This window comes from Protomyctophum parallelum, assembly GCF_964188405.1.
Source record: "Protomyctophum parallelum genome assembly, chromosome: 22".
Classification (NCBI taxonomy): domain Eukaryota; kingdom Metazoa; phylum Chordata; class Actinopteri; order Myctophiformes; family Myctophidae; genus Protomyctophum; species Protomyctophum parallelum.
In genome coordinates this window covers 32,044,899-32,061,194 of record NC_139714.1, presented here as the reverse complement: position 1 = coordinate 32,061,194, position 16,296 = coordinate 32,044,899, and the positions used below count along the sequence as shown (strand labels likewise).

At 47.4% G+C, this 16,296-nt stretch overlaps 1 protein-coding gene across 1 annotated transcript in view; it reads left to right on the top strand.

Moving 5' to 3' along the window:
- Positions 1-16,296, top strand: part of LOC310853693 (plexin-B2-like) — a 280,087-nt gene that overhangs the window by 179,405 nt on the left and 84,386 nt on the right. The window contains 4 exon segments of the mRNA XM_083758088.1: positions 7,932-8,086; positions 8,088-8,270; positions 12,923-13,117; positions 15,360-15,601. Coding sequence (XP_083614214.1) covers positions 7,934-8,086; positions 8,088-8,270; positions 12,923-13,117; positions 15,360-15,601 — 773 coding nt within the window. The 5' untranslated portion in view covers positions 7,932-7,933.

Sequence of the window (16,296 nt, the reverse complement as noted above, 5' to 3'; positions counted from 1 at the left end):
CCTCATGTCCAGTGTATTGTTCTCTGCACCCAGCTGGCCCTCATGTCCAGTGTATTGTTCTCTGTACCCAGGCCCTCATGTCCAGTGTATTGTTCTCTGCACCAGGCCCTCATGTCCAGTGTATTGTTCTCTGTCTGCACCCAGGCCCTCATGTCCAGTGTATTGTCCTCTGCACCCAGGCCCTCATGTCCAGTGTATTGTCCTCTGTACCCAGGCCCTCATGTCCAGTGTATTGTTCTCTGCACCCAGGCCCTCATGTCCAGTGTATTGTTCTCTGTACCCAGGCCCTCATGTCCAGTGCATTGTCCTCTGCACCCAGGCCCTCGTGTCCTCAGTGTATTGTCCTCTGCACCCAGGCCCTCATGTCCAGTGCATTGTCCTCTGCACCCAGGCCCTCGTGTCCTCAGTGTATTGTCCTCTGCGCCCAGGCCCTCATGTCCAGTGTATTGTTCTCTGCGCCCAGGCCCTCATGTCCAGTGTATTGTTCTCTGCGCCCAGGCCCTCATGTCCAGTGTATTGTTCTCATGCGCACAATAGATTCCATCACTGTCTGTCAGCCATTAGCCACTCTATGCACAGTGGAGTGGACAGTGATTGGGCACATCTTCAAGAAGATATATTTATAGGTCAAAGCAATTCACAGGCAGCGAGTGGAGTACATTTACCCGGGAGCAGTATATATGTTGGCTCCCCAGACTGTGTCTTCTGTGAGGAGGAGGCCCCCAAGAGCCCACGGTATTAAGGCCTTTTAGGAGGGCCATTCAAGCCGCACGCGGAGCCTGCATTACCACCTGTTTCCCCTTCTGAACCACTGCGGCTCCATAATCCGCCACTCCGTCCTGAATGAAGTGTCCGGTGCTGGGAGAGTCTGGTGCCACGCACAGGCCCTGCACTGCACCTGGTGGGAGCAGGAGTGGACCTGGTGAGACGTACTGTAGGAGGGGCCCGGACAGGAGTCAACCCACGCGCCAGACCTCCCAGTCCTGCCAGAGTTGTTGGGGAGCGGCGGACTGTGTGACCCTGTCTTTCCTTAATGGGACTGATTGAGGGTATAGCTACTGGGATGTACGTAAGTCGGGACTTGATCACCCCGGCTGGGTCACCTGAGTGAGGGGTATGCAGCACCATGCATGCAGGGTTTGTGAGGAACGGTTTCAATCAGTCAGCAGAGTTGGGGTCCGTTACTCATAAAAGTAAGGTACTACATATTACATATTACTTTTGAAAAAAGTAATGCCTTACATTACTTTATTACTCCCTGGAGAAAGTAACTAGTTAAATTACTCGTTACATTACTTTGGCGTTACTCCATAAAATCGCATGTTGCATTGTCACATAATTTACGTATGACAATTTTACGACGTAAATTTGACATGTTCTAGTCCACGACTCCAGCGCACCATTACTGTTCATGTTCAACTCATCTCCGTTGTGTGCATTAGTCCAAAGCAACACTGCTGAAAGCAGCCACATGACGCAATTAAGTAACGAGTAACTGCAGCACTAAAGCGACCAGTAACTGTAGTGTGATTATCAATTTTGGAGGAGTAGTGTCGTTATATTACTCGCTACCGACCAAAGTAGTGTCGTTACAGTAACGAGATTTTCCGTTACTCGTTACACCCAACTCTGTCAGTCAGTGGTGAGTGTTTTGTGAGAGAGACATGGAGGTTCCTGTCTCCTGAACCCCTGGATGTTCTCTGGATGTTCTCTGGAGCAGATTGAAGATCTGCAGAGCTTAAAGACAACAACTCACTCTGCAGCAATCAGTCACACACATCTGGGGGAATGTTGACATCATGTGTTCCTGTTCCTGTGGGAATGCCGTTGGATCTGTTCCCATGTCCACAGTATACTGAGGAGGGTCTGGTCCTGGAATGGCTTGAGAAGAACTGGGGAGGATGGATTCTGTCCAAAAATGCAGTGGGAGTGATGTTTGGGGGGGGGGGGGGGGGGGGGGGGGTATTGCACAGGGGAGAGAGGGCTGGAAATGGTGTGTGTGTGTTGTGTGGCTCTGTGTGTGAGTGGCGCGCACGCACGGCCACGTGCGTGTTTGTTCGTTGTCACTGAATTTGGAAACACACAGATCATTTATTTCAGTTGATTTCCTCGTTAACTTCTGATCCAACCGAAAAGTTATTCCATGAGCACCCCCAGAGAGAAAGGAACAGAACAGGGGAAAAAAACATATACAGTAGAGGGAGGCAAAGACAAACGAACGTACTGGTACTGTACATACAGTAACACTGAGAGAGAGAGATGAAGCAGGGAGGTCTCCTCCACTACATTGGATAACACTGAGAGAGATGAAGCAGGGAGGTCTCCTCCACTACATTGGATAACACTGAGAGAGATGAAGCAGGAGGTCTCCTCCACTACATTGGATAACACTGAGAGAGATGAAGCAGGGAGGTCTCCTCCACTACATTGGATAACACTGAGAGAGATGAAGCAGGGAGGTCTCCTCCACTACATTGGATAACACTGAGAGAGATGAAGCAGGGAGGTCTCCTCCACTACATTGGATAACACTGAGAGAGATGAAGCAGGGAGGTCTCCTCCACTACATTGGATAACACTGTGTTGCAGATTAAATCTTTTCATAGATTCCATTGATAGCTTCATAGACTTGTTTGTTTGACAGCACCATCAATCGGTGTTGTAAAAAATTTATGTTTGTTTGTTTACACATTATCTTAGCTATGTTTTAGGAGTCCTTGAGGGTTCTCCAGGGGATCCCTAGCAAAATAAGTTAAATAGCCTATACTGTAGCTATCTTATTTGAGATTGTGAGATTGTAGCTCGGGCTATATATATATTGTCTTGGATCTCGGAAAAACAATATTTTTATAATCTTGTAAGAGGGTCCCGGCACAAAATATCTTCAGATGGAGCATTGTGGGCAAAATAAATGTGCACAAAACAATTTGGGGGTCCTTGAATGAAAATGTTTGAGAACCACTTGTCGACTATAGTCTAAACACTCGAGCATGAATCATTTGCCTGTCCTCTCTCCACTGTGTATCCATTCCGATAGTTCCACACCGAGATGTCCCCTCACTGTGTGTGTGTGTGTGTGTGTGTGTGTGTGTGTGTGTGTGTGTGTGTGTGTGTGTGTGTGTGTGTGTGTGTGTGTGTGTGTGTGTGTGTGTGTGTGTGTGTGTGTGTGTGAGACACTTGGTGATGAAAATCAACCAAACGCTCATTTCGTGCTTGGACGGACCTTAGCCAGGAACCCAGGGACACACGCATATATATAGCTGTCTAATGTCTTTCACCACTCAAAAGTAGACTGATCTACAAGCTCACAACAAGGCATCAGGCCATCGGCTAATTTAAAATGGACTGATCTACAAGCTCACAAGGCATCAGGCCATCGGCTAATTTAAAATGGACTGATCTACAAGCTCACAAGGCATCAGGCCATCGGCTAATTTAAAATGGACTGATCTACAAGCTCACAACAAGGCAGCAGGCCATCGGCTAATTTAAAATGGACTGATCTACAAGCTCACAAGGCATGGATGGGGCCATCGGCTATTTGGGGGGCCTGACATGACAGGGCCCACAACTAATCTGTCATTCTGCATTCAATCTTTTCATTGATTCAGCCCATGCATAATTATCTCTGATTTAAATTACACAATGCACATGTGCACATGCACATGCACATGCACATGCACATGCACATGCACATGCACATGAAGGCATTTTGCTGTGACTAGAAACTACAAACTCACCAGGGAAGAGAGAGAGGTAGAGAGAGAGAGAGACTATACTCCTGTGCGGTGCGTGCGTGGTGCACGTGGTGCCTGTGCGGTGCGGTGCGTGCGTGGCCCCGGTCTGTTTGTTTGTGTTAATCAGAGTTTCATGCTCGCTTTGTCTGAGCCGCCCCCTCCCTCCAGGAAGCTTCATTAACACCAATCGCAACCTCATCCCCCCCGGGATCCACCAATCAGAACGCGCAGCATCCCTCCGGCCCCAGCCAATCGGCTTTAATGTCGCATCGGCCTCCAAGTCACGAACGGCTAACAATGCCTGTGTGTGTGTGTGTGTGTGTGTGTGTGTGTGTGTGTGTGTGTGTGTGTGTGTGTGTGTGTGTGTGTGTGTGTGTGTGTGTGTGTGTGTGTGTGTGTGTGTGTGTGTGTGTGTGTGTGTGTGTGTGTGTGTGTGTGTGTGTGTGTGTGTGTGCACAGCCGCACACGAGTTTGGCTGTGTTAAAAGTTTGAAGAAGAAAGGAGGGGAAAGGGTATTAAAACTGCAGCAGACGACACAGAGACAAAAGAGGAGAGAGAGAGAGACCCTTAGAGAGCTCGTTAGTCAGACAGTTAATTAGTCAGACAGACAGTTAATTAGTCAGAGAGACAGACTAGCAAGTCCACTAGCACAGTGGTTCCCAAACAGTCCCATGTTTGGGGATAATTAAATATCTTTTTTTATTTCCTAAAACTTTCAGAAATAAGCAAAGTTTCAAACATTTTTCTAATGCACTGCCTGGGGACAATTTAACAGTTTCCGTGCTTTGAATGGATTACTCCAGGTTAATGTCGCTGCCATATCGGACATACGCGACTTTTGTTTTATGTGTTTAATCCGCCGCAATGTAAAAAATAAATAGAAAATCCGTCTTTGCCGCGGAGATAGAGACTAGATGCATTTGTTGTGACGGTGAAACCGGAAATCGTCACATGCTGTGGGCTGCTAGGGCTTCTGGGAAATTGAGGCCAATGCAAACGAATGGGATTCAACGCCTCATGGAGGAGGGTCCTGTGCTGCGTCTTCCGGGTGTACCAAGATGGCGGGTGGTCCGGCCGTTCATAACAAACGGGGGAAGCTTTTTTCGCTCGATTTCCGCGGATTAAAAGCCCAAATAATTCAGCGTATGCTCTAAAGGTAATACAACAATCTCGGCAGTGAAGGGGGGTTGATTAAAAGTCTGGTAAATCGTTTTCCGCAGTCAAACTGTTAAGCAATAAGCCACGAGAGGTCTCAGGTTACTGGGTATTTTACACTGCCTGGGAGCGTAGGCTCTTCTACCTCCCAGCCAGTGTAAAATACCCGGTAAGCTGGGGGCCTCGAGTGGCTTATTGCTTTTCTAAAACGGTTACAAACATATAGTAATATTAAAACTATTAAATTCACAAAAGTATCTACGCTTTGTGCCACCAGAGCGAGCGACCCAGAGCCAAAACACTTCCTTGTTTTGCTCCGCAAGTAGCCTATGTGACGGGAGAATAGCGCTTGATGTATTTACGGGGCTGCCTTGAGCCACACATTCAGTCATATGAGCCGGGCGGTGCTTAGACGCCCGCACGGCATGTGTTTGTAAAGCAATCAAGCGCTCCCCTTCCCCAGTTCAGCTACAAGGCTGCAGGATGATACAAAGTGATTGAAGGAGTGGGTTATCGGTGAAATTTACACCGGTCACGTGACGGTAACCAGCCAATCAGAATGAAGTATTGGGACTACCTGTTTTAGAATTTCTCTTTTGGGTCTCAATGAATATAGGAAAATGTTTGGGAAGCACCGCACCACCATTAATGAAATTGTACATTTTTGTCCGTCAGTCAGTCAGTCACTCAAAATCCCCATATATGGTGCCCAGGTCCCAACCAAACGTATAAAATGTTCTCTTCTCCACTAGTCCCTCCCTAACATTATAGTCTAGTTTTTATTGGTTGATGAAATTGTCAGTATGTTTAGCCTTAGTTTCAGTATAAGTCATAGCACAGTTATTTTGTTTTTATTTTGTTTTCGTCAGCCAAAAAAGGTAGTCACGCACGCACACGCACGCACACACACGCACACACACGCACGCACACACACACGCACCCACCCACCCACCCACCCACGCAGGCACGCACAGACGCATTGTGACGCAGCAGACCTGTGAAAGGCAGTGAGTTGACATTAGGCAGGGAGGGAGATGAAAGAGGAGAAGTGAGGGTGGTGGGGGGGAGGGCAACTTCAAGAGGAGGCAGTGAGAGTGTGACGATGGTTGGCATGAGCTAACGTACAAAAAAACAATAACTTAACCCGTTCTGACCTGAGATCAGATTCATACGAGGTATCCGCCGGACACACACTGGTCTGATGAACCCATTCTGACCTGAGATCAGATTCTAAAAATGTCAGTCGTTCTTCGATTTCTTTCAAAAATAGCAGACCTACAAGCTCATATCGCGCCACTCGGTGGCGCGATATGAGCTTGTAGATCTGCTATTTTTAAATAGCTAAAGCATAACATGATGCCGACACCAAAATGGGTGCCCGTTCAGAATGGGTTAAACGGATGCTTCGTCTCCTTTGATGTGTGACCGATGTGTACAGTATAGCCTACAGTCCTTTCATAACAGAGGGGGAGAGAGAATGGGGAGAAAGTTTGTTTTTTCTCATCTGTTTTTTTGAGCGAGCGCTCCGCCTCCTATGCACAGCTTTGTGTGTCTGTCTGTGTGATCACGGAATGTGCTCAGCTGATTGGCTGAGCACGGAATGTGATGTATGATGATGTATATGATGGATAAGAACGCTGCTCACTTGTTTTTTTTAGTTTTTAAGAACTGAATCCTGAGCCGTAACAAGCTTCGTAGAAGTACAGTGCAGCTTATTTGCATATTGCATAACTTCCGAGGTGATTTAACCCATTCTGACCTGAGATCAGATTCTATAAATGTCTTCTACATCCTGACAGTTTTCTGAAAAAGCTATGTTTCTATGTCAGTCGTTCTTCGAATTTTCAAAAATAGCAGACCTACAAGCTCTTAGGTAGCAGGATCTACGAGCTTGTAGATCTGCTATTTTTTGAAAAATCGAAGAACGACTGACATTTTTTAGAATCTGATCTCAGGTCAGAATGGGTTAAGCTGCAATGTGTGGGAGGCCCCGCTCTATCGCTCTCCCTACACACAGCTGCTTCACTAGGGGTTTTATTAAACGTACAGTATGAGCCTCAGCTAGTGCTACTACTGGTCCTACGATACCAGAGTCTAGTAATGACGTCTCAATGGGAGACCACAATACATTAACAATACTCAATACACGTTCCAGCTTTTCAAGTGGGGCCCTGATGCAGAAACGGCTGGGAACCAGTGTTCTACTTAAACTAACATTGTTCTGGACTGCAAATGTCCTATAGCGTCGTTGGTAGTGACAGTGGGTAGTGACAGTGGGCAGTGCGTGCGTGCGTGCGTGCGTGCGTGCGTGCGTGCGTGCGTGCGTGCATGCAAGCTTTATTAACAGCAGGGAACTTTGTGGCCTCAGGCTGTAGTAATAATTAAAACACCTAAAACTTCCAGCCAAGTTTAACTGCATCGCTACTAATTATGCTTCTTCTTCCTCCTCCTCCATTCTCATTACCATTCACCAAAGACACATACAACCTCCCCCCCCTGTCTCTGTCTCTCTGTCTCTGTCTCTGTCTCTGTCTCTCTCTCTCTCTCTCTCTCTCTCTCTCTCTCTCTCTCTCTCTCTCTCTCTCTCTCTCTCTCTCTCTCTCTCTCTCTCTCTCTCTCTCTCTCTCTCTCTCTCTCTCTCTCTCTCTCAGATGTGTGGTTTAAACAAATACCTCAGTATTCTGTTTTGTTTTTCTATTTTCTCTCGTCTCTCTGTCTCTCTCTCTCTCTCTCTCTCTCTCTCTCTCTCTCTCTCTCTGAGTCTCTCTCTCTCTCTCTCTGTCTCTCTCTCTCTCTGAGTCTCTCTTTCTCTCTCTCTGTCTCTCTCTCTCTCTCTGAGTCTCTCTCTCTCTCTCTGTCTCTCTCTCTCTCTCTGAGTCTCTCTTTCTCTCTCTCTCTCTCTGTCTCTCTCTCTCTCTCTGAGTGTCTCTCTCTCGCATGGCGCTGGCTGTTGAGCGTTATAACGTTGCTGTCAGCTAAATAAAATGACAGCTCCGTTTCTCAGAAGACATTAATGTATTCTCTCTCTCTCTCCACCAGACATGGAGCGGTGGAAGGCGTGGCGATGGACCGTGTGGGTCGCCCTGGCGTTCACCGTCGTTCACCTAAGCCCCTCCTCCCTCGCCGGCGGCGACGGGGCGGAGTTCACCTCGCCGCGGCTCATCAACAACGTGGTGCGGGACCCCCGCACGGGCCGCCTTGTACGTGGGCGCCGTCAACGCCCTCTACCAGCTGGACGCGGCGCTGCGGCCCGAGGCGCGCACCGACACCGGGCCCCAGAAGGACAACCGTCTGTGCACGCCGCCCGTCACCGCCGCCTGCGAGGAGGCCGAGGAGACGGACAACCACAACAAGCTGCTGCTGGTGCACAGCCACAAGGTAGCCCGCCGGACGCCTGGGTGCTGTAGTATTAAGCCAGCCGGCCGCCTGGGTGCTATAGTCTGCTATGCCCACAGAGCCCCGTTGTGAACGCAGACATGTTGAGTACACCAAGATTTTATTGTCTCCACCAGGCCGAAGGCATGGGGGGAGAGTATGCTTTGCACTCCGTCCGTCCGTGTGTCCGTCCGTCCGTCCGTCCGTGTGTGTGTCCGTGAGCAGCTAATCTCCGGCACCGTTAACCCGGTCGATGCCAAATTTTGCACACACACTCCCTGGATGCCAACGATGAACCTCTGCCCCAAAATTTCCAGAACGGCCTGTTATAGCGCCACCAGGAGGCCGCTTTGTGCAAAACAAGTTTTTGCACAGTACACCTACAGATTTTGTCCAAACATCGCGCAAATTGGTACACAGTCTCTCTAGAGCCATTCAACCATTCAGATTTCTCAGACTCCATCCTGATTGGTTAAGATTGGCCTCCAAAGTTCACAGGAGTGCTCAGTTTCAAACAAAATGCTGCAAATCATGAACACATCGCGTGATTTCCGTGAAATTGTGCACGCACATTCCCACTAGGCCGAGGAAGAAATGCCACATGAACAATTTCAACTCAGCCTCAAGGTGGCGCTATAAACTGGCCCAAAAGTGTTTTTACCTCTAATTTACTTTTGTTGCCCTTTTATCCAACCACCAGATGAAGGCAAGCTGCAATGTCCTACATTCCTATCCTGGTGGAGACCTGTGCCCATAATGTTGTGTATGGGTCCCCATACATGCACTCCCCAGCATGTAGAAACTGCCAGATGCTAACTTGCATAATATGTTGAACAATTTTCATAACGTTATGGTCTAAATCTAACTCTAAATGTGCCACGTCTCTGGCTGTGTTCGGCCAACCGTTGGGGCAGCGCCGCGGTGGCCGAACGGTTTGCGGAGCGGTCTTGATATCGTGAAGGTCGCTATAGTCCGTATCCCCGGACCGGCACGTTAAAATTACCACCGCTGAAGTGCCCTTTGAGCAAGGCATTGAACCCCCTACCATGACATGTTCTATGAGCAGGGTTGTTTACCTGGCTGTAAACAAGTTCTTGAGCTTAGTCCAGTTACCCTGGGTAACTTTCTTTCTGTGTGTGTGTGTGTGTGTGTGTGTGTGTGTGTGTGTGTGTGTGTGTGTGTGTGTGTGTGTGTGTGTGTGTGTGTGTGTGTGTGTGTGTGTGTGTGTGTGTGTGTGTGTGTGTGTGTGTGTGTGTGTGTGTGTGTGTGTGTGTGTGTGTGTGTGTGTGCGTGCGTGTGTGCGTAATGCATGTAACTCGAGAACCGTTTGCCCCACGACTTCAAATTCGACACACGCGCTCCACAGAGTCCACACCCCCGCAGGGAGTGCAGTGCCCGGGCCCCCTGGCCTGGGCCCCGGGCCCCGGTCCTCCAGTCTGTCAGACCAGCGGTCCTCCAGAAGCGCCACCAAAGGCTCTGGTCAGGCTCTGCCATGTGGGCCTAATCAGCCTAAATCTCCTCACCTGTGCAATGTCCAGCCTCTGCCTCGGCCAATTGTTTGCCACGGCAACCTCACACCTGACAATTGATTAGCCTACTTAACCCATTCTGACCTGAGATCAGATTCATACGAGGTTTCCGCCGGACACACACTGGGTTTGATGAACCCATTCTGACCTGAGATCAGATTCATACGAGGTTTCCGCCGGACACACACTGGGTCTGATGAACCCATTCTGACCTGAGATAAGATTCTAAAAAATGTCAGTCGCTCTTCGATTTTTCAAAAAATAGCAGACCTACAAGCTCGTATCGCGCCACTCGGTGGCGCGATATGAGCTTGTAGATCTGCTATTTTTCAATAGCTAAAGCATAACATGATGCCGACACCAAAATGGGTGCCCGTTCAGAATGGGTTAACCAGTCCACTTTTCACAGACAGACAGTTTGCCTTCTTCAGACACAGACAGATACAGAGATCGATCTCCATGTGGGACACAGACAGACAGACAGTTTGCCTTCTTCAGACACAGACAGATGCAGAGATCGATCTCCATGTGGGACACAGACAGACAGACAGTTTGCCTTCTTCAGACACAGACGGATACAGAGATCGATCTCCATGTGGGACACAGACAGACAGACAGTTTGCCTTCTTCAGACACAGACGGATACAGAGATCGATCTCCATGTGGGACACAGACAGATAGACAGTTTGCCTTCTTCAGACACAGACAGATACAGAGATCGATCTCCATGTGGGACACAGACAGATAGACAGTTTGCCTTCTTCAGACACAGACGGATACAGAGATCGATCTCCATGTGGGACACAGACAGATAGACAGTTTGCCTTCTTCAGACACAGACAGATGCAGAGATCGATCTCCATGTGGGACACAGACAGATAGTCAGTTTGCCTTCTTCAGACACAGACAGATACAGAGATCGATCTCCATGTGGGACACAGACAGACAGACAGTTTGCCTTCTTCAGACACAGACAGATACAGAGATCGATCTCCATGTGGGACACAGACAGACAGACAGTTTGCCTTCTTCAGACACAGACGGATACAGAGATCGATCTCCATGTGGGACACAGACAGACAGACAGTTTGCCTTCTTCAGACACAGACGGATACAGAGATCGATCTCCATGTGGGACACAGACAGATAGACAGTTTGCCTTCTTCAGACACAGACAGATACAGAGATCGATCTCCATGTGGGACACAGACAGATAGACAGTTTGCCTTCTTCAGACACAGACAGATACAGAGATCGATCTCCATGTGGGACACAGACAGACAGACAGTTAAAACGGGTGCTATATGACAAGTTGACAACGGGTATTAGTTGCATCGTTCTCAAGTAGGCCGGTAGCCGACGGCCGCCCGTACGTACAGGGCTTGTAAAAATAAAATAATAAATAAATCTAAATGTCATCATGCTTTATGTAGTATGTGACATGTCAAACTAGGGGGTTCTGATGATGATGATTGATTGATTGATGATCCATTCCAAGCATTAGTTTAGCAACAAAAAAAAACAACACACTCATTGGGCTAAAAACGGCCATAGCATTTGTGATGACGGTTAATGGTATGATCACATATTATGCCATTTAAGAAAATTGCTCAACATAATTATGCAAGTTAGCATCTGGCAGTTTCTACATGCCTGGGGGACCCATACTCAACATTTCTAACATACAACTTTGGTGTACTCAACATGCCTGGGGGACCCATACTCAACATTTCTAACATACAACTCAACATGCCTGGGTTCACGTTATGGAAAGTGCACTGTACTTGATGTGTACTTGATCCAAAATGCCGCAGCTCGCTTGGTCTTCAACCAGCCAAAATTCTCACATGTCTCCCCCCTGCTCCGCTCCCTCCACTGGCTCCCGGTCGCTGCCCGCACAGAATACAAAACTCTGATGCTGGCATTCAAGGCAACCAAAGGTATGGCTCCGGCCATATCTTAATTGCAAGTGTGATTGAACCCTCCCGCGCACTCAGATCAGCCAACGCAGGGAAGCTGGAAGTACCCTCACTAAAAACGCCGGGACAACAACGCTCCACACGTCCCAAACTCTTCTCCCTTCTGGCTCCAAAACTGTGGAATGCACTTCCCATTGCAGTCAGAACTGCAGCATCACTCCCAATCTTCCGCCGTAGTCTGAAAACCCACCTTTTCAGACTCCATCATGGCCCATAGCACTTACCCCACCCCCTTAGATAGCATTTCTGTAGACTTAGATAGCATCTGATACAGACTTAAGTTATAGCATGTTATGTAGACAGCACTATAATGGCATTGTATATAGTCATAGCACGCCATAGTACATATGTATAGCATAGTAGTATATATATATATATATATATAGTTTATATGTATAGTCTCATAATATAGATATTCCACTGTTACTTTCTTAGCTTACGCATGTTTCATGATAAATGTTTTTATGTGATGTATTCCCATGCTTTTTGTTCTTGCTTAATGTAAGTCGCTCTGGATTAAGAGCGTCTGCTAAATGCCTAAATTGTAAATTGTAAATTGTACTTGGGTTGGCAGTGGTGATGGGAGATTAATTGGGTAAATTACAACGCACCTGGGGCTCTGAGGTCATCCGACCAGCTAAAGCTGGATGTGATAGAAGCGACCGATAGAAGAACAAAGGCTGATGGAGCCTTTCACGGCGGCTGCCCCCCCCGCCAGGCTCTGGAATAATTTGCCCTTTCACATCCAGAGCCGCCCATGAGTCCATCATTACTTTTTAAATGAGCTCTAATCCATTCTGACCGGGCACCCATTTTGGTGTTGGCATCATGTTATGCTTTATCTATTGAAAAATAGCAGACCTACAAGCTCATATCGCGCCACCGAGTGGCGCGATACGAGCTTGTAGGTCTGCTATTTTTGAAAAATCGAAGAGCGACTGACATTTCTAGAATCTGATCTCAGGTCAGAATGGGTTAATCAGAACCAGTGTGTGTCCAGTGGAAACCGCGTATGAATCTGATCTCAGGTCAGAATGGGTTAAATGAGCTCTAATCCGTGCGCCGCCGGTGGTGGTGTTTTGTGCGGAAAGCCTGTTATTCCTTTAGCTCTCATAATAATCCCTTCTTGCTCCATGTTTTATTTCAGGATGAGCTGGTGGTTTGTGGCAGTCTGTTCCGGGGCATCTGCTCCCTGCGGAACCTGAGCAACGTGGAGCAGCGCGTCTACTTCAGCGACACCCGGGGGGAGCGCACGTACGTGGCCAGCGCCGAGGAGGGCGTGACGGTGGTGGGCGTCATGTCGTACTACGCCAAGGACCGGGACAACGTCACCGTCTTCCTGGTGAGAGAGAGAGGACAAAGCGCCGCCACGTACCAAATATTTATTAGTTTTTTTTAGTAGGGTCATATCTGCCGATACCGATTCTGACCGATTCCGATATACAGAGGACCACAATGAAAACAAGCCTACTGTAGGCCCTCCTAGGGGCTTGGACCAAATTCTGTTAAAGTATTCAGTCAATAAATAAATAGCATATTCTCTTTTCCAAGTGTCTGTTTTCATAACTGAATTGACTACTGAATGAGATTGAGTACAAAAATTAAATAGTATGATATGCTTAAAGGACCACTTCACCACTTTTCAACCTATCTTCATATAATAGGTCCTCACTAATAATCATGATAAAATGGCGCAATTTTTTTCTACTCTGTCTGTGTCTCATAGGAGGGCTGTGGGCAGTTTAGAAACCGTCTTCCAGTGACATCATCGATGGGGAATACAAGCTAATAAAAACTGCAGGCTTTCTAGTCCTGAAAAGTTGCAATGCGAAAATGGAAGCCATCCTTCTCTCGATAATGACAATCTAAACATTTTTGTAAAACAATATTGTTTTTAAAAAACAAAAAATAATCTGCCTAATGATGATGTCACTGGAAGACTGTTTCTAAACTGCCCACAGCCCTCCTATGAGACACAGACTGAGTAGAAAGAAGTCGTGCCATTTTATCATGATTATTAGTGAGGACCTATTATATGAAGATAAGTTGAAAAGTGGTGAAGTGGTCCTTTAAACATTTATTTATTTTTGTTGGTGAAAACCGATTATATAATCAGTATTATTTTGAGACCGTTCCGATACCGATATGGCATTTTTTTATATGGCCGATTCCGATTATGCTGCCAATTAATCGTGCATCTCTATTTCTTTGTCATGAGGTTCTTTCAGCAGGCGCCTGTCGCCTGGATCAGCGACTAGTCCGCTCTCTAGGTCAGCTCTTGAGGGGCGTGGGACGTTAAAATCCACGCCCTCGCCCACAAGCCAGGTGTAGTTGCCCGCGGGAGTGTGCATACCATAGACTGTAAAAAATATGGACAAAGCGTTCCCCGGGTCTAACATGGACGTAAAATGAAGCCTGTTATTCCTGCACTGTAAGTCGCCATCTTTCTAGATCCGTTTGGGCCCAGCTGGCCATTGGCTGGCTCCGTTTGGGCCCAGCTGGCCATTGGCTGCCCAGACAACGAGGCGGGACTTCCCCCCTTCTTCTCTGTTGGTTTTTATTTTGACTCGAGTGGGAGGGGAATCCCGATCATAGACTGTAACGGTAGCCACGCCCCTCAGAACATACGCGACTTTATGGTCATTTATTTTATAAATGGGACCATAATTTTCCAAAAAGAATATTATGACATTAGAAATGAGACTTTAAACTAGTGACTGGAAGCAGAAAGTATTCATGACCATGTTTATTAAGGTAATACAGTCTAGGTGAAGTTGGGCCCAAATACATGGACTTCTATGGGGCTATGGGTTTTTCTGGGTCCAGTGACAGCGCCACAACAGGCCATTATATGAACTTTCAGGAGTTTCAGGCTTCACAAAATATCTGTCTGACTGCCCCCCTGGTGCATACGCGCGATTTCACGGGACCGCCTCACCCGTGAAAATACCCTTGCGTTATCGCCCCTCAACTTCTCTGCGCTGTCCAAAATAAACGCACGCCTCTCATTGAAAATGTCAGTCGCTCCCCGTCTGAAAGGGCTATAGTCGTTTGTAAGTAATAAAATGTAATTTAGTTTTATTCACGTTGGTCATCTGAAATGTTTTAGTGTTAGTCTAGTTTTAGTGGAGTAAATATCATAAGATTTTAGTCGACTCTAAATCTACAGTTGAGTTAGTCGACTAAAATGTATTCTCGCAGGGTTTGATGACGTCTGGATTTTAGACTTGGTTGCATGCTGAAAATAGGCAATTTTCAGCTGAAAATAGGCAATTTTCAGCTGAAAATGGGCAATTTTCAGGATGCAACTAAGCATAAAATTACTTTTAGTTCTGCTGGATCTCTTCTCCTCCTAACATTTTAGTGTAGTTTTTATTTGTCCCCCCCCCCCTCCCCCCCCCGATACAAAATAAACTAATTAATTGAAATTGACTTAATTTAACTACTCATGCAATGTTCAATGTTTTAAAAATCACTTTTTTCTTGGAAACTCTGCACAAACTATGCACAAAACAAATATTTCACACACTTTCTTTTTTTTAACCGTGATGTGACAATAAAGTTGTCTCTGTCTCCCCCTCCAGGTGGGTAAGGGTTATGGCAGTCATGACAGCACCAAGCTCATCTCGACCCGCATCCTCCAGGACTTTGGCGAGTGGGGCGTGTTCGACAGCATCATCGACGCCTCGGCCGTGCAGGCCAACCCCTTCGTGCTGCGCTACCTGCACGACTTCCGCTTCGCCTTCAAGGACGGCGGCTTCGTCTACTTCCTGTTCTCGCGGACGCTGGGCGTGCAGGACACCAAGAACTTCACCTTCATCTCCAGGTCGTTGTGGTTCAGTGGTTTAACTCCAGGTCGTTGTGGTTCAGTGGTTTATCTCCAGGTCGTTGTGGTTCAGTGGTTTATCTCCAGGTCGTTGTGGTTCAGTGGTTTATCTCCAGGTCGTTGTGGTTCAGTGGTTTATCTCCAGGTCGTTGTGGTTCAGTGGTTTATCTCCAGGTCGTTGTGGTTCAGTGGTTTATCTCCAGGTCGTTGTGGTTCAGTGGTTTATCTCCAGGTCGTTGTGGTTCAGTGGTTTTTTGTCTCCACCAGGCCGAAGGCATGGGGGGAGAGTATGTTTTGCACTCCGTCCGTCCGTCCGTGTGTGTGTCCGTGAGCAGCTAATCTCGGCCACCGTTAACCCGGTCGATGCCAAATTTTGCACACACACTCCCTGGATGCCAACGATGAACCTCTGCCCCAAAATTTCCAGAACGGCCTGTTATAGCGCCACCAGGAGGCCTTTGTCCAAACATCACGCAAATTGGTACACAGTCTCTCTAGAGCCATTCAACGAAACGGGTCTTTCAGATTTCTCAGACTCCATCCTGATTGGTTAAGATTGGCTTCCAAAGTTCACAGGAGTGCTCAGTTTCAAACAAAATGCTGCAAATCATGAACACATCGCGTGAAATTGTGCACCCACATTCCCACTAGTTTACTTTTGTTGCCCTTTTATCCAACCACCAGATGAAGGCAAG